The sequence below is a fragment of the Elgaria multicarinata genome, chromosome 12 (assembly GCF_023053635.1).
Source record: "Elgaria multicarinata webbii isolate HBS135686 ecotype San Diego chromosome 12, rElgMul1.1.pri, whole genome shotgun sequence".
In the NCBI taxonomy this organism is placed as follows: Eukaryota; Metazoa; Chordata; class Lepidosauria; order Squamata; family Anguidae; genus Elgaria; species Elgaria multicarinata.
In genome coordinates this window covers 30,467,595-30,486,253 of record NC_086182.1, presented here as the reverse complement: position 1 = coordinate 30,486,253, position 18,659 = coordinate 30,467,595, and the positions used below count along the sequence as shown (strand labels likewise).

The 18,659-nt window shown below is 46.6% G+C and overlaps 1 protein-coding gene across 1 annotated transcript in view; it reads right to left on the bottom strand.

Moving 5' to 3' along the window:
• Nucleotides 1–18,659, bottom strand: part of ZBTB16 (zinc finger and BTB domain containing 16) — a 210,598-nt gene that overhangs the window by 74,914 nt on the left and 117,025 nt on the right. Inside the window, exon 4 of the mRNA XM_063139533.1 lies at nucleotides 2,424–2,510. Coding sequence (XP_062995603.1) covers nucleotides 2,424–2,510 — 87 coding nt within the window. The remainder of the gene's footprint in view (nucleotides 1–2,423; nucleotides 2,511–18,659) is intronic.

The window sequence follows — 18,659 nt, the reverse complement described above, 5'->3', positions numbered from 1 at the left end:
GAAGTTCAGGGGGCTGAACCAAGGGAATCTCATCAAGCTCCACCCACAAAATGGATTCCTCTGACATCCCTAGACATAACCATTTTCTCTCCCACACCATGTCAACTCAATCTTATATTCATCTTGTACGAAAGCAGGATTAAATGAAGCGTAAGGTTTCCCCAAATTGGTGCCTGTTGTGTCTCAGTTTGGGATAGAGCAGGAAGGAGGAACAGCTGAGCCTGGGAGTGTTTGGGGAGTGGCCCTTTACAGGAACAGGCAGAATTAGCTGCAGGCCAGTGCAGCTGACTTCAATTCCTAATCACCACCATCCCAATATAAGGCAAGCCAGAGGCATTGAGCAAGTGCTGGAAGCAATTGTTGGGGTGGTGTTTGGTACTCTGTCCTTGTTACTTGCATACCAGCTCCTTGACCTTGCCTGAACATAACCCGACACTGGAAAGGACTTTGATGACTCTTCTGCGCATTCCTGAACGTGGTATTGTTTGACTCGGTTTCTGACGGATACTTTTGGCATATGACCACGGACTGTTTATTGATGCTTCTCTCACAACCTGGTGATTTATGACAGTGCCCTCCAGATATGTGGAACTACAGTGGCCATTCTAGCTGGGAATGATGGGAGTTGTGGTCCAACAGACCTATGGAATTAGCGGCTGCCACCCCCCCATCCCCTCACCTTCCGCAGCTGCAGCTCGACATTATACTGTTGAAAACACATTTTGTTTAACAGAGGGTGAACCCGTTCACAAGAATAGCTCCCAGGTGAGTCTCTTTGCTGTGAAGCAATTCTCCAAGAGTCTCCTTCTGGTGGGAAAATTGCTGAGCCTGCACACTCCAGCTTAGGTGAGCACAATTAAATGATACACTGATCAAGACTGAAATCAGAAATTGAGCAACTCTTATTGAGCAACAGGTGTTGAGCAAACTGTTTAAGAGAAGATTCCAAACCCCCCTACCTGTAGGATAAACAGCGACCCAGCAAGCCTTTGCACAATTGGAAAAGTGTCAGTGACCCATCTGCCATCATCTTTGCAATGCCCTACATACACACCTCCCATTCCAGTTTTGCAAATGCGTGAGCTGGTACAGATTAGACAACATTCCCAATTAGCTTGCTATTACTTTAGCGAGTTCAAACACCCTCGCTAAAGTAATGATTTTGATTTTCCATGAGGAGTGTTATATTTCAGGCTGGAAGAGTGCCAGGTTTGTTTGCTCTGTGTGTGTGTGTGTCACAACTGTACAAGTAGTGGCGACAAAGCTGGACGGCCTCCTCCCTCACTGCCACCCCCAAGTCTGCCTTTTAGAACAGATTTTATTTATTTATTTACTTATAAAGAAATAATATTTATATACTGCTTAATATAATAAAATCTCAAAGCGGTTCACATTTACATATTAAAAATCATGTTTAAAAAAGTATTAAAAACCATTCCAACTACAGTAACAACAAAAATCATATTTAAACCAGACTATTAAAAACCATTTCAACTGAAACAACAATACAAAACAATGCAAGGAACAGAAAAATAGAGCAGCATATATTTACTTTGTAATAATGCATTACAAGCCAGAGAAAGCCTAGGCAAACAAGTGCTTTTCCAGAAGGCATTTGAAACATACCACATTTTCTGACTCGCAATACTGTCTCTAAAATACGCTGACTACCGCTGGCATCAGCCCTGCTCCAGAATCGCCTGGCAAAAAAGGCACAGAATATGAATAGTTTTAGCCCCGTCAGGTGAGCCAGATGGAGAATTGGGAAGCCCCTTTCCTCATGGCCAAAGCATGGTTTTATTCCCAAATTATCTCCTCCACCCAACCCCACTACTCAACAGACACATAATTAGTTTTTTTCAGTTAAATTTGAGATCCTGAGAAAGAACCCAGGATTTGACCTGAGATTAAAATGGGTCGGAAAAAGGAATAGCCACAGTTGCCCTTCCTAGCTCAGAAGTCCCGGTATTCTTTTCAAAAAATTCCCCATGAGAAGTATATGAGAAAATGCTTCCTGGCTGTTTTGATTGTTCCGTCTTACAGTGTATTATTCTTCACAGTCTATCTAGGTCTTCTGATTCCTTTCCTGGCAAGGTCCAAAACCTAACAATGGAGGTAGGTGAAAGGCACAAGAGAACAGGATCTCCTCTCTAAACCCAAGGGATTCTCTGCTTCCCTCGCTCTCACCAACTCCAACACAAGTCAGTACTCACAGGGCCCAATACTGAGCTATCAGTTTGAATGAAAACTGTACAGTTGTTACCACCTGAAGATAAAGGCCAACACAAGTCTACGAAGAGGGAGAACCACTGGGTTATCTCCTTGGATTGGGTCTTTCCAGGAAGTCTGGAGCAGCATTGCAGCTGTACAAATTAAATACCATTTTGAGAAATATGGGAGGCTCCGCCCCCCAAAAAACCTACCAGTGTGTGTCTGTCTGTGAGTCTCCAGGGCATCTTCCTTAGAGAACTGCGCACCACAGTGATCACAAACAAAGGCTTTGGCACCAGCTATAAGAAAGAGAGAGAGAGAATTATAAAAATAATAATGTATTTGCACCAAGAACTATGGGTAAATCTTTAAAACATCTGTTCCTAAGGTGGTATCACAGTGGTAATGTGGGCATTCCTAGTTAAAATGAATGATGCACACCTATCTGAACAAGGAGACCCCCAAACGGATATGAGCATACTCAGACTCAAAGAAAATGTAAATCTGAAGTCTGTGGAATGCATGATCTGCACTCAAAATAAACCATGTTTCTAGGACATGATCCACAGGAAAGCTCCTTGTGCAAACCCCTTTGCTGCGTAAGAGCACAGGATGCAGCCATTAGCATATAGCAATAGCTTCTTTCTGGAATCTCCTAATCATAATGGTTTTAATTATCAGTTCTATAACACCACGGAATGCTCAGAGTGCATCACACACTATTAAGACGTCTTACAAACCTGTTGTCACTAGCCCCACAGAGGTTGTCCGAGAGGCTGAAAGGGGGGTGCTTAAGGCCAGCTAGTGATGCAAGATTTGAGTGGACTTCCCAGCTGGGATGGATGAATTCCAGCTTCGTTCAAATTATCATGTTTCCAGGCTTAAGTTCAGTTGGCCTTGAGCTTTGCGAATTCCTCCACTAAAGTTCAGTTCGTCCTGAACTTTGGCAAACAATGCATTCATAAAATGCAATTTCTCCTAATACATGCATTTTGTATGCATTTCCCCCTAATATACAGCCTTTTTTGCAAACAATTTCCCTAATATAGTGCATTTTAAAACATTATTTCCCCTGATATACATATTTTATAGGCATTTTATGATTGGAGAATTCCATTGCAAAATTCGGTCAAGTGCAAATTTCGAGGAAGAACAGAGTTTCAGTTTGCATAGTGGTTCAAACATGTGCAATTAGGTAAGTTCACATTAAATTTCTCCCCCACCCATTTCCAGCTCACATACTTGGCTAACATATGCCCTATCAATTCACCCTCTGATTAGAGGCATATAAGATATCTCCCCTTGCCCCCCAATGTTTCATTTCCATTTGTTTTGGGATTACAAGATTCATTTCCTTCATTATTTGTTCAAATCACATTTCTTTTAATACTCATTTGCGGAGGATGCATGCGGAGTGGCAACTGAACTCAATATTTAGAATAAGGGAGCCCCTCCCAATTCCCCAAAGGTACAAATGGCTGTCCCAAATGAGACTCTCATTCATACCACTTGCTCCTTTTTGCTTTTATTTTGGAGCAAATGAAAATATAACCCAGTGGGCCTCCTACAATCCTATTTTCTTTTGTACTGAAACCAATGTATACCCATACCACCAATAACTTGTGAAGGTTATTAGACAAGCAAAGAGCTGGAAAAGGTGGTGGAAAACTCACACAGACTTGAGAGCAGCGTGGATTGAAACAGCGTGGATTAAAAAATCCTAGAGGATGAGATCTTTTTCTGGCCCTTGACCCAAGCCTGTACTTAACTGTACACAGATGATGTGACGCAGCAGCAGTCAATAGGTTTTGTAAACAAGAAAATGGTTGAATCCTCAATTGGATAAGGCTGGGGCACTTTGCACCTGATTGTTAGCTAGAGATTATGTAGCATATAGCAGCAGCACAGTTCTCAATATCCTTCCTACAGAGAAATCTGCCAGAGTCCAAGGGATTCCTGTAGATATTTTCCAAAACTACAATTCCATTTTTCTTTTAAAAACATTCTTTCGAAACGGTCAGTACTCAGCTCTAGGAATGTCTCCCTGTGAAGACGGTTAATTAATAATCTCCAACAGAAGAAAACTCTAAAATATGGCCTGTGTGTGTATGAGAGAAAGAGAGACAGATTCAGAATCCAATTTTTACTATCTCTGTGGATCCTTTGCAATTAAGGGCTATTGCACATACGTTCAAAGTGAGGGAACACCTTTCGAAAACCTGAAGGAGGAGGAGGCGAAGAAGAAGAAAAAGTTCACATGAACTCGAGGGATTTGGGGAGGTATGCCGTATTGGCAGCAAATGCCAATACCGCCCGTCCAAGCCGTGCCATCGATAGAGAAGGAACATGGATCAGTACAAGATCCCCAAGGAAGGAAAAAAGGATTTTGGATTCAACACGTGGAAGAATTTAATTCAAAAATGAGGCTCACTCGAAGGAGAGGCTAAATACTCCACCTAAGAGCTTTTGCTCCAATTTAGCTGTAGATGGGCTGGGCTCTGATGCACATTCATTGTTTTCCTATGCACATAGCAGGGGGTATGTAAGCAAATATGGCAGCCAGGATGGGGTGCTGGTGGTCCCCGGAGAAAGGCAGGAATAAAAGGTGTGGGGCAACGGAGAGAGGCAGAGGTTCAGGACTAGGGTTTCCTTTAACAGGCTCAAGTTAAAGGAAGCCAGATTCCAGCTGGACATCAGGAAAAACTTCCTGACTGTTAGAGCAGTATGACTATGGAATCAGTTACCTAGGGAGGTTGTGGGCTCTCCCACACTAGAGGCCTTCAAGAGGCAGCTGGACAACTATCTGTCGGGGATGCTTTAGGGTGGATTCCTGCATTGAGCAGGGGGTTGGACTCGGTGACCTTGTAGGCCCCTTCCAACTCTGCTATTCTATGATTCTATGAAAAGAATCAGCAAAAACCAAGGTCATGAAGTTCTCCGAAATCCATCTTGAAGCTCATTCTGACTCGAATCCATATCAGATTGTGAGCTTCCCCCCCCTTTTTGCATGAAAATCCATACATATTTTTGCGTGCAAATCAATTGTACAAATCTTCAAAATGTATGCACTCTTCTCCTATGGATTAAAGCGAATTTGTGCACATTATTCAAAAGAACACATTTTTAATGCGTGTTTTTTTCAAATGCATGCATGCTGTCAAACACATTGTTTTGGAACACGAATCACATTACAAACTCAGATTTCGACCGCAGATTGTGTCTGAGTCTGAGCTCGGTCTGGAAGCTGTGAACTTGGTGAATCATGATCAAAAGCAAACAAATTTCTTATACATCCCTTGTAAGGACCATGAGCACATGATTTAGCATGTGGATTTCTAGGCTGCTACTTGATAGCTAAATGAAACCTCCTTGTACAGATGCAGTATACCTTGGAATAGTAGATGCTGGGGACAGACAATGAGCCTGCCTGTACACTTCCTGGAAGCCTTGATTGATGATGACATGATGAGCTACGCTGTCCTGCTCATGGTGGTGCAAGGAAAGAGCTCCAGAGAAATAATCTGGGTGAATACCGAAGACAAGCAGTGCAAAGTCCAAAGCCAGGAAGCTCTAGAAAAGACCCAGGTCAGCCTCCTCCAGCCTACTAGGCACAGTGGGTTTTGTACGCTAACACACCTGGAGGGCACTAGGTTGGGGAAGGTTGACCTAGATTATCAGGGAAATACAAGGCAGGTATCCAGGTGCAGATGGACAGCCATTGCTCCAGCATCTCGTGCCTACAACGGGCAGCTTTTAACCCCAATTCTTCAGGGCACAGCTGCAGGCTCTCGGTGTCTCCTGAGAAATGGTCTACTCATGAGCAGAGCCTTAAAGGTTCAGGATCAGCTGGCTGCAGATGCCAAAGTGCCTGCCTGGGGAATATGGACTTCTCATGAGTAACAGTATACTCGAGAGCAGAGCTTGGGGCTAAGTGGCTACTTGGCATCTGTCTCCTAGGCAGGGCGACATTTGTCTTGGTAGGGAGATATGATGTCTCTCTCCTTCAAGGCTCCTGGAAGCCCCTGATCTGCCTTGTGGTCCCTTGATGCAGATGCTTGGGGATGTGTGTGTTCCAGATCATCCTGGAGCCCTGGAGTGTTTGGGTTGGAGGGTTCCAGTCCTCTGGGGTGGGGGTGGGGGGGGGTAGAGGCATGACATAGCTGGGCCTTTAGCATGGTCCAGCAATGCAGTTCTGATGATAGACAAATATGAATTGGTCTATCTCTCATGGGAGGGCCTTTTTCTTTCTTTTCTGGTAAAAATAATGAAAAGACAAATGTTGCTTTGCCAACGAGAAAGTAGACGTTTGTTTAAAAATCATTATACTGCCAGTCCCTTATCAGAGTGGTAACTAATCTCATTTTAATTGCCTTCCACCCTACCGCAACACATTCCCAAATTGTAATACACACCGTCTGTGCACCGAAGAACAGAGAGCAAAAGACGATGACACAATCAGATAAGAGAAGAGGCAGAAAAGGCGTAAGGCACCGAAACTTAAAGATATTTCCACAACTATCAGTAAGGTGAGGTATTTGCGGTATTTCTTAGAATATTGCTACCAGCATATGCAGCGTCTGTTGGGTCACAGGCTCTAGTTATAATGAGGGAAACAAGCGTGCACAGGATGTCTAAACAGCAGATAAGTAACTTGCAGATAAAAATAGACCCCTCAATGTAGACAGAGGCACAGTCTTCTAAGCATATGCTGTAAGGCCAAAGCTGTGAACACAATTGTTAGATTCGGAAGTTTGATTCATCTGTTCCAAGAAACTGCGAAAGCATGGGATTTGGCGATGACAGAGTAACCTTGAATGTCCTTTTAGAAAGGAAGAAAAGAAGAGAAAGTAGAAAGAGACAAAGAGAGGGGGAAGTTACAAAATGCTCCCCGCCCCCAAATTAAAATTTTGAGAGCTTTTTCGCACTTGAGCCTAGGAAAGAGAGAAAGGGTTTGCAAAGCATCTTGTTCAGAAGCACGGCTTAAATTCTGGGGAGGAACCGCGCTTGGCCTGGTATTCTAAGGCCATGCCTTTTCCATGTACTTTCTGCTTGGGATGGTTGGTGGAACCCCAGGTCTGGGCCCTTTTAAAAGAAACAAAAGTTTAATTTGCATGCATAGCTTCATGAATAAGCACAGACAGGCAATTGGAGTGGCAAAAGGTGAAGATGCAAAAGAAGTCAGGAGAGCTTGGTCCATTAGAGAGAAGCTTGGCAGGACATTATTATTATTATTATTATTATTATTATTATTATTATTATTATTATTTATTGCATTTACATCCCACCATTTTTTCCTCCTCCAAGGAACCCAAGGTGGTGTACATAATCCTCCTCCTCTCCATTTTATCCTCGCAACAACAACCCTGTGAGGTTGGTCTTGGTTTTCCAGGTGTCCCAAGATGGTTGCTCTTCCATTCCCACACTGTCCTTCCAAAGTGTACCCCCTTCCCCAGGAACACTTCACCACCAGCAGCCCCCTCCCAATATCACAGTGTGCTCAAAGACGGCGCGGAGACAAAGAGACGTCATCCCACCTCCCACCCCTCTTTTTCCACTGAAAAGGATTCCTTCGGCTTTAAATTGTCTCCGTAACGGCTGGCTCACAGGCAGAAATATTTGGCAGCAGTGAAATTAAAAGTGATAAATTTTCTCGCCAAGCTTTGATCGATAATAGAGGTCTCATCTGTTAATCAATAAGACAGTCTGCCTGTTTACTGTGCATACGTTGTTCCCGGCTGCTTTTCGGGGCGAAGTCAAGTTTGCATTCAAAACAACTCAAGTGTGCCTAAACCAAATGGCCAGTCCCTAGAAAGAAAGCAGGGATGGAGGGCGGAGGTGGGGAAGAGGAAAAAAGGCAGGACGACAGCATCACAGCTCTGCTAAAACATTAGAATAGACCGCCCATGTGCCCGTGCTTCCGTCCGCCGTGTGTATGTTTTACTTTAATTTTACAAATATGCAAGCATTGATGTCACGGGAGACAGTTTTGCAAAAGCACCAGGCACCGGAGAGCAACCAGGAGGGGATCTACACATGGTCGTGAAGGTGCTTGCGTGCGCCTGCAGTGCGCCCCGAAACTCATTGTGTAGATCCTGCCTATCCTGGCCAGAAGAGGCAGAGGAGGCGGTGGCGGCCCCGCATCACCCCTCGTGGGGACGGGGCGAAAAGTTTCCGGGCTCGGCGGCTTTGCTGGGGAATCTGGCCACGTCCTTGCCGCCACCGCCGCTGCCGCCCACCTCCCTGCCGGCCTCCTGCTGCCGGTGAAAGAGCCACCCGGGTCGGAGAGCTCGGCGGAAGAAGGTGGGGTGGCGGCAAGGACGCGGCCGGGTTCCCCAGCGAAGCTGCCGAGCCCGGAAACTTTTTGCCCCGTCCCCATGAGGGGCGATGCGGGGCTGCCGCCGCCTCCTCCTCCTCCTCCTCCTCCTCCTCCTCCTCCTCCTCCTCCTCCTCCTCCTCCTCCGCCTCTTCTGGCCAGGATAGGCAGGATCTACACAATGAGTTTCGGGGTGCACTGCAGGCGCACGCAAGCGCCTTCACGACCTTGTGTAGATCCTCCCCAGGATGGGCTCATGGGAAGACAGGACAGGCCTGGTTCCAAAGCTGAGAGTGATGGAGAGAGATGGTGTGTGTGTGTGGGGGGGAGAGAACTGGGTGCCAAGGGCTCTACATTTCCCCACTTCACGTTCTCCCCACTTCCCCTCCTACTTCACGTTCTCCCCACTTCACGTTCTCCCCTACTTCATGTTCTCCCCACTTCACTTCACGTTCTCCCCACTTCACGTTCTCCCCTACTTCACGTTCTCCCACTTCACGTTCTCCCCCCTTCCCCTCCTACGCACAACCAAGCCCTGCTTAAATAATAAACACAGCTTTATGGCCAACCTAATTAGAAAGGTCAGTTCTATTTGAGAACTATTATGGGCTTGTCATGCCAGAAGCTGTTCACGGAATGTTTTGTTCCAGAATCAGTGACCTGAAAGGCCGGTACAGTGCCGGTTGGTACCTGGATGCCTTTGGGTGGTGGTGGTGGTGGGTGGATGGATGTGGAGATTTCTCCTGCCTCATAGCAGCCCCACGCATTGTCTGTGTGAGTGGCAGGGGAGGGGCGGACAGGAGAGAATTTCCAAAGCACCCAAACCAGGAAGGAAGGAAGGAAGGAAGGAAGGGTTTCCTTTGTCCGAGAACAGGAGAAAAACAAGGAACACCCATTATTATTATGACTGCAATTGGATTCCTAGAGCCCCACCTGGAAGCCGGTTGCAGTCACTCCGTAGGCATTGCACAATGCTCACGACATTGGATGTAGCTTCCCAGACAAATTCTGGCTCTGGATTAAGCCCTGCTGACAGGAAGGAGAGGACTTTGTTTAGCCCAGCCTCCTCCAACCTGATGTCCTCCAGAATGGGAGCTGTAGACTTTAGGGCTTGGTAGCCCAACACATCTGTGTAAGACTGGTTTACCCAATGTCCCTCCAGCCATTCACGTCGGAGTCAAGCTAGGAAGCGTCACGCTTTGTGAGTCATTCTGCCCAATTTCAGATGCATGGAGAGGAGTTCTGGTCCCTGGAGTGGGAGCACTCTGTACATGCTCAAGGATGCCTTATTCCATCACTGCCATGCTGACAGCTCTGATGTCACAGAAGGCACATGGGTGCCTTTGTCTTAGCTGCTCAGTTCTTAGAAAAGGTCTGAGCAGAAGAGTGCTGAGGGGAGTCCTTAGAAGAGCTTAGCATTCACATTCCTAAAGGTCAAGGTAGAACGTTTATCCACTGCGGTAGTGAATTCCATGGTTTATGCAGTGGGTGAAGAAGTGCAGCAGGCTTCCCACCCACTCCGCCCCACTTTGTTAGAGCTTCAGGAGAGAGCGGGGGACGGTGTTCATTGCTCCTGCCACCTCCACCACATTCCCACCACTCTGTTCTGTCATCCTCCATGTGCCGGAGAACAACCCCTGCAGCAGGGAATCTGTGGAATTCCTGCAGTTTCCCTGTCTGATTTAGTCCTCTGATCACACAGGTTTCTAAATTGTGGGGGGAGCCCACACAGGTAGTGCTGAGTCCCCACTGCAGTGGTTCACCCCCGAGTGCCTGGAGGGAGATAAGAGCAAAGTGATGGAAACCTGACCGTGAGCAAAGGGCCAGCGAATGCGGTCCTGCTCTCTCGCTCTCTCCGATGATTTTAATTGCATGTGGGGTGAAACCTGAATAAGGCTCCTGGGATGTAATAAGTATGATGGCTCTTTACATAGTAACCATCAGCTAAGGCTGCTGTCCTGAGGAGCTTACAATTTTAATATTGGTTGCTGCAGCAGAGGGAGATGAGATGAGAAGGAAGGCCATTCCATCAGTCTTGCCAAAAGACCACGTTGTTGGACTTTCCTCTTCCCTTCTCATCCCCTTTTCCTTTTGTGCCATGTCTATGTAGATCAGGGTTGGGAACCTTCAGCCTGTGAGCCTAATCCAGTCCACAGACATCCCCCAGCTGGCTCACCATTGCTTGGGCTCCCTCTGTAGGCTCCTCCCTTGCAAATGAGGGAAGGCTGCACGCCTCAAAGCCAGGTCCTGGCTGATGTGTCAGGTGCGACATGCCGTGACATCATTCATCTTGCTCTCCCCACCTGAAACAGGACCCCACCCTCATTTAGATTGTGGGAAAGGCCTGTCTTGTTTTCACTGACTGTGCGTAAGCCACTCTGGGAGCCAATGGGCTGAGCATTGGCTCAGCCCATTGGGATACAAAGGCTTTAAACAAACGTACGAATGAGGTGCACACTGAACAGCACTGGGTGGTGCAGCCTTGCACCTAACAACTTCCCCCTGAGAGAAAGACTGGGCACTTTCCACTCATTTCCAGGTTCTGACAGGACAACGTATCTGTGGGGGCCAAGCCAGGCTTCCACGAGACCCTGTTTTGATGTGTTAAGCAGCACGACATTTGACTGAGCGGCTCAAGTTGTCTGGTGCCATTTTCCACGCAGCAAACATTGACTTAGGCACACTGTGGACTGAGATTGCAGTGGGCCAAAAAGCAAGCGAGCCAACGGTGGGAAAAGGGGGTGAGACTAGATAGTCTTTGGATTGCCTTCTGAATCCTGAAGCCAAGAAAGAAAGAAATATTTGAAAGAGAAAGCCATGGGAGCTGGCGGTGGGAAATAGCTCAGAACAACAAAAACAAGCAGAACTTTGCCATCCATCTATCAGCGAGCTTTTTAAAACAAGGAGAAGAAAAAAAAAATCCTAGAGATTTTAAAATAAACATCTTGAATGTTCCGATGAGACACACATGGTTGGTTACATAAGGGAAGTACAGAGTGTACCAAAACAGCCGACCCGCAAAAGCAAAAGCTGTCAGAACAATAAGTGCAGACACGGGGCATCTTACGACAGGCTACGCCGTACAGTTTTATTTACAGTACCTCTTATCAGTCAGGGAACAGTACGCGGCCTGCCAATTTTCAAAGGCTAGAACTGGGTGTTCTTTCTCTCGCTCAAGTAGATGCGTACTCCAGGCAGTGAGATATATATATATATATATATATATATATATATATCTGCCTCTAAATCAAATCAGCAAACAAAAAGTGATCTCGAGCCAGAAATCTTGTAATGTGCACATGTATAAAAGGACTTGCACCCGGCGGGGGGGGTGGGGGGTGGGGGGTTTGGAGGGGGGAGAGAAAGAGAGAGACAAGCCAGAAAACACAGCGATTGAATATGCAAATAGTTCAAGGTTAATTTTACTATGTGAGTCACCAGCAAAATGTCAGCCAACATCAGTGCTTATTACACCGGGGTTTCAGAAAAACAAGGAGAGATATTTATTAAAAGCGCAGAACATTGGGGATGGAACGCTCAAAAGCAATACATCAAGGGAGCAGTGATTTAGATTTTTTTTTATTAAAAAAAAAATACCCATGGAAGCTAGCAGCTTCAATGTAAACAGGATTTTTTAAAAAAATGTTTGGGATGGAACGGGTGATGAAGAGAGGGGGGAAAAACAAAAGACAGTATTTTTAGCAAGTTGTTTCGGCTTGCCCGCAGTATAAAGATATCTTCCGATGACTGACCCAGGGAGGACAGGACCCTGTGTGCTGCCAAGAGTCAGCTGTGTGTGTGTAAGCACATGCCTCATAGTTGGCACCGAATCCTCAGCCGGCCTTCCGCTGGTGTTTGTACAAGCAAATTTATAGCCCCCTGCTTAATAAAGATACTTGCTTAACACAGCTGGCAAAAACAGGCTGCTTTTTTTTCCATTCAAGCTGGATACTGCAAAGTCACTTTGGCCCTCTGGAATGACGGAAAGGGCTCCCCGCCCCCTACCCTCTTCCTCTCTCACACGCCCCCGGCCCTTATCCACTATTCGGCATGCATGGCTGGAAGGAAATGGCCACCTACCACTTTTGCAAAAAACCCAAACCAAATCCTCACCCTTCTAAGACCAGCTTCCGTCTCTGCTGCAACTGGCCCACAATCCAAGAATGCTTGTCGATCATGGAAGGTGGGCTAGCAAGCCGGCCAGCCACTCCCCTTGGCCAGAGGGGGCAGCGACGGGCATGAGCTGGGCAACCCAGGCATAAACATGGAGGGTGGTAAAGATCTCCTGATTCTGGGAGGAAAGTTTTCCAGACTCAGCAGCAGGCCAAAGACTATCTCAGCATCTCCAAGAACGTTATCGATTAAAAGTTGGAGGAGATGGTTTAACAGCTCTGTTGTCCTAACCTTGAAAGGTGGCCAACTGGCCTCTTTTGCAGGGGATCATTCTCTCTACTTGAAGTTGTCCTCTAAATCAAGGGTTGCCCTGACCAATTCCAGTGGAAAGACAAAGACCTATCAGAAGAACTGTAATTTGGCCTGCGTCAGCCGGGAAAGAAAGCCAGGCATTAAAGGCAGCAAGGGAGAATATTTGAAGTCCAACCAGGAAGGAAGGAGGCCTTCTAGCAGCTGAATTTGGTAGAGTCACTCTACCAAATTCAGAGTGAAGGACAAAAGCTAAGGAAGCAGAAGACAGGAGCAAAAGGTATGGTGAGGCAAAGTGTAAAAACTTTGTGTTGGATGGAAATAAGTAGAGCTGACTGGGGCCACAGCTAGACCTAAGGTTTATCCTGGGATCATCCAGGGTTCGCCCCTGCCTGAGCACTGGATCCCCTGTGTGTCACCTAGATGAACAGGTTTGACCCCTGGATGATCCAGGGATAAACCTTAGGTCTAGCTATGGCCTGGGTGATTCTCTCACAGAGGAACCAGAGGAACTCTTATGTACTGGGCTACCATATTTGTTCATTCATGTAGCTGCCCTGTTTGCATCCAAAATGGGGGCTGAGGGTCCAATATTTCTGCAAAAAAAGAAAAAGGATGCATAGAAGAGTAGAGTTGAACCTTCCTATCTCCTCTGCTTTCCTTCCATGTGCTGAGTGATGGTGAGCACTTTTCTGCCCAGACTACTCGCACTTCCAGTATCAGAGCCAGACTGGGAGGGAAGTGCTTCAAGCGATGGTGTGCGATAAGTCTGGGGGAGTGTCCAGCCTCCCCTCCCTTTTGGTATCAAAACATAGGTGACTCCAGTGCCATTTTGTACATGAACAGGACAGGCATGTCAAGGGTAAGCCTGTCATTTCTGCTTAAATGTTTGGTTTAGCATTTGGTGAGTCTGCAAGACAATGTTAAGTCCCACAACTGTGGGACAACTACAGGGAGCACCCCTTTAAGCAACCTCGCCATCTGACTACACCTTGAAAATTTGATGAAGAGGCACTCTTGTTTTTATGTGGTTACATCCCTGATTCCCCCCTCCTTTGGATTTTCATGTGTCTTCAGTGTTCCTGCAAATGGTCCGAAGTATGCCACCGTTATGACACATCAGGTCAGGGGCTCAGTCCATCTTAGTAAGCTTCCTTTGGATGTGTAGCATCCAAATCTGGCCCCACTATTGGGACACCCACAATATGAATAAAGCATCAGAAGAAGCAAAACCAGATGCAGAGCCGAAGTTTATCGGACCGGGGGATAGGAAATATGTCCTGGTTTGAATATAAAACCACCAAACTCCATCTGGCAAATCTTTCTGGGAGAAGGTTAGCACCTGGACGTCCACAAATCCATCTCCGAACTCTTACCTGTTTTGCATTTGTTTAAAGGAAGAAGAAGAAAAAGAGAGAGATTTTCTTCTACCTCCCCTGGGCTTTTACACTGAAAAATGCAGAGGCAATTGATCAGCTGCCAGCTGTCTGCCTCAACTCCTTAGAATAAAGAAAGCAGCAAGTCTTTAATATCTGTCAACATCTTCTGTAGAACATTCAGAGGGTCACAAAATATGTAACTGCTTAGTGCATACCAGTCAAGGAAAGCCACCGACACGCCCATCTCTTCCGAAAACACAGCTTGGCTATTTTTAGACACCCAAGAATACACCCCAATACCCATTTAGTTTAATGGCTTTATTGAAGAGGAGAACTGGGCCTTTCTAGTTTGTGGCACTTCTGATGTGAGGAAGTAGTAAAAATGTTCTAACTGGTTAAAAATGACACTCGCCCAATTGCCTGTGCTGTGCCTAAAACTTCAATTGTCATTCAGGCTGTTGGCTAAAAAGAACCTGGATGGTTTTCATAGCTTTGAATGCTGCCTTTCCTTCTTCTCTCCATAAATGAGGTGTTACATTACGCAGTGCTGCGGCTGACATTTTGGACAGAGGCAGGCAGAGAATATTTCCTGCTACCACCACCAGTATTCACATATGAAATGGAAACACCACGGGTTTTTTTGGGGGGGGGGGGCGGGGGGTTGGCAGTCGTGTCTTCGTTGTTTTGTCTTACTCTCCTTCTTCGTTTCAGGCCATGCGCAAGCCTGTGTACTAAACTAGTTTCACTATATTATTACCTGAGCGTTACTAAAGTGCACCTGACAACTAAAAATGACATCCAAATTGCTGCCTGAGAAAGTGGAAAGATTTGGGCTGTAACAGAGAAACTGAAAATGGGTAATTCTGCAAATACACAACCGGCGATTAACTTCCATACAACTATATGCATTTGAAAGCTGGGGGGGGGGGGCGGCGGCGGGGGGAGCGAGATCAATCCACCAAGCAGTGCTGCTGGCTAACTACTATTAATTTAATTTTACAGGAGAGCAGCAAGCATGACTAAACGGGTGCGGAAAGTGGTGCGAGGGGCAATATTTGGTCAACTGCGCCAAACATGCTCTCCTTTCAACCGAGACCAACCCAAAACATAGTTCTAGCATCCCAACTTTTAAAGAAGTCAAGCCACGTTTACCATCAATGTTATCAAGAGGATCGCCAAAGAACATCTGTTCAAACACTAAAATGGCCTTGGCGCTTTCTTTCCCTTTGCTTAGGTGTACAAATGCCTTCCATAAACTGGATTTTCCCTACAAGGCCAGATAAGCGATGGCTCATTCACTTCCCAAACCTACTAATTCTAAGTAAGACGCAGTTTTCCTGAACCCACTTCACTGTTCCTAGGTGTGGTAAAGTTTGAGGAGGAGGAGGAGGAGGAGGAGGAGGGAGATGGAGAAAATAAGGGATACAAGGAAGCTAAGGGAGAAAGAAATGACTCAGGCTCCCAAAATAAGGGACTCACCAATTCTGAGTCCCTCAGGAGTCACCACATACGATTTTGATCCATTCCAATTTCAGCCAAGTCAATAGCTGGTGTGTTTGAGTTGAGGAGTTGGATGAAAAATGAGATCTGAATTTGACTATGCCTGAGGCAGTGGACTTCCAGTAGCAGATGCAATAAGCCTATGTACAACAGTTGCTGGGGAACATGAGTGGGAGGGGGCTTTTGCACTCGTGTTCTGCTTGTGGGTTCCTGGTCAACAGCTGGTTGGCCACTATGTGAACAGAGTGCTGGACTGGATGGACCCTTGGACTGGTCTAGCATGGCTCTTCTTATGTTGTTATGTTTATTCTCTAGGAGAGATACAACACCAATCACCTCCTATGCACACCTCCTATGCATTACAGTAAGACTATTTCTCATTTATCCTACTAAGACATCTCAATGAAAAGAGTCCTCACTTCCTAGCTTCAGCATGGCTGAGGAAGTCAGATGTTCTCTGCCTCTACTCCTGCTGTTGCAGGTTCTGACATCTTTCATAAGTACCATGATGACCTCCCTGGCCTGCTGGTCTTTGACCTTCAGCCTTCTGAGCAATTGACCAGCACAAGGAGAAATCTCAAAATCTTCAGTGAGGTGACAATGGATCAAAGTACCAACAGAAGACACGGGACAGCCAAGGCATCGAGGCCATTCTTCCTTGCTCAAGCAGATGGTCTCCTTTTGCTGTGAGTGGGCTATCAACCATGAGCGGTTGTTGGTTTCCATGCCAATCACAAGAGCAATGATCCATGTCCTCTCTGCATGTCGGAAGAAAGGCGAAGCGGAAGAGTTCCATGCTCCCAGCTTGTGCGTGGAGGATTAGTAACCCTGGATGGTCTCAAGCCCACACCAGTAATTATTAGGGCCAATCCATGAAGCCATTTTGTAATGCCTCAGTCAACAGGGATTGCCGTCTTCAACAGCTTGGAATGACTAATGTTGTTTTGCTAGTGTCCAGATTGGGTAATATCACCAAGCCCCTTTTCCTGATGGTTTTTTCCACAGCATGTTGATTAACGCTCTCAAAGGAACCTCTCAAATAAGACCAACTGATTAACACAACTGATTCAGGTCTTCCAAAAACAAGCCAACCCAAGTTGAAACTGGAGCCTCCGCTTGCTTTTCCTCTCTCAAGCACACCCTCTGGGGTGGCATTTGGGTATGCGACGCCATCACACTGGCAGTCCATCTGAAGACATTTAGAACCGGAAAGTAAATCTTTCCCAGGTCAAACAAGCTGGTGACTCTCGTTTTCTCCTAGAGCAGCCTTCCTCAACCTGGGGCGCTCCAGATGTGTTGGACTGCATCTCCCAGAAGTTGTAGTCCAACACATCTAGAGCGCCCCAGGTTGAAGGCTGTCCTAGAGTGTGCAATTTGTGGACTGGATCACTTTCTTGAGTCACCTGGAATGGTTTATTTGGCACGGAGCAGTGGCGTGTGCTAAACCTCTGTTTGCTGAACTTTTGTGGCTCTGGGTTTTCTGATTTAGAGGCACAATCTGCCAGGGCATTCTCTCCTGGCCAAGGCAAGCCCATTGGAAGGGATGGGCACAGACTCTTCCCAGGTGCAATCACACCTGAGTTATGTATTTATTATTATTATGAAGTAATACATCCCACCCATCAGTTTACCACTGAGTTCTTGAGTCAGTGGCCCATGAGAGGGAAAGTAGTGACATGAAGAAACTCAGCCTAGGGCAGATGAGGGACAGAGTTATACATTTGGGACAGCAGCAGCTTGAGGTTTGGGGGGGGGGGACATGTGAAAAGATGCCCTCAGCTGGCAACCACCCCTTCTCATCCTCCGTACTCCCATGGACTCTCCACTCACTTATTCTTACTCTCTCTGAGTCAGAGGGACAGGGTTGGGTGGGTAGATAGCAACAGCAAAGAGGAGGAGGAGGGCTGGGAGAGGAACAACCCCCTCTGTTAGAGTAGAGTCCTCAGCTGGTACCCAACAATGCTGTTAGCATAGGTGCCTCCATTTTCTAAAGGAAGCTGTGAAGTAGCCATTATACAGCAGGCAAAATGTCATGTATGCGAGAATGTCTCCTTGGATGTCTCCTTGTGTCTGTCTTATCTAATGAAAACATAGCCTCAGCTCCAGTGCTCCTGTGTCAAAGTTAACTTACTGTAACTTACTGTAAGGCAAAGGGAAAGGAAAGGAACCTCTCGTGCAAGCACTGAGTCACTCTTGGAGGGACGCCAGCTTTCGCTGACGTTTTCTTGGCAGGCCTTATAGCGGGGTGGTTTGCCGTTGCCTTCCCTGGCCGTGATTACCTTTCCCCCAGCTAACTGGGTACTCATTTTAATGACCTCGGGAAGATGGAAGGCTGAGTCGACCCGAGCCGGCTGCCTGAAACCAGCTTCAGCTGGGATCGAACTCAGGCCGTGGGGAGAGTTTCAGCTGCAGAAACTGCTGCTTTACCACTCTGTGCCACACAAGGCTCCAAGGCAAAGGGATTGTTTAGCAAAAGATAAGAAGGCTCTAGTGTTACGTTCTGATTGGTTTATGCTGCAACAGGGCCCGGCCCCTTGCAGGCTTGAAATGCTGTGCCGAATTCCCAATGTCTTTGTCTGACTGCTCCCTTTGAAGAGACCAGACCTTGATTACTAATCAATAAAGCGCTTTTGAACCCTCTGTCGTGGAAGTGTGGAGTCGTGCTTAGGGGCTGTTTGGATCTCGTCCCTGGGTGAAGAACATTGATCTAACAATGCTGACCCCAATGCCCAACATTGGCCCAGATATGGGAGCAGGCTCAGTGCTCAGAAACCTCCCCTTCGTCTCCTATGTCTCCTATGGACTAAGTCAACAGGAGAGAAGGAGGTAGCACT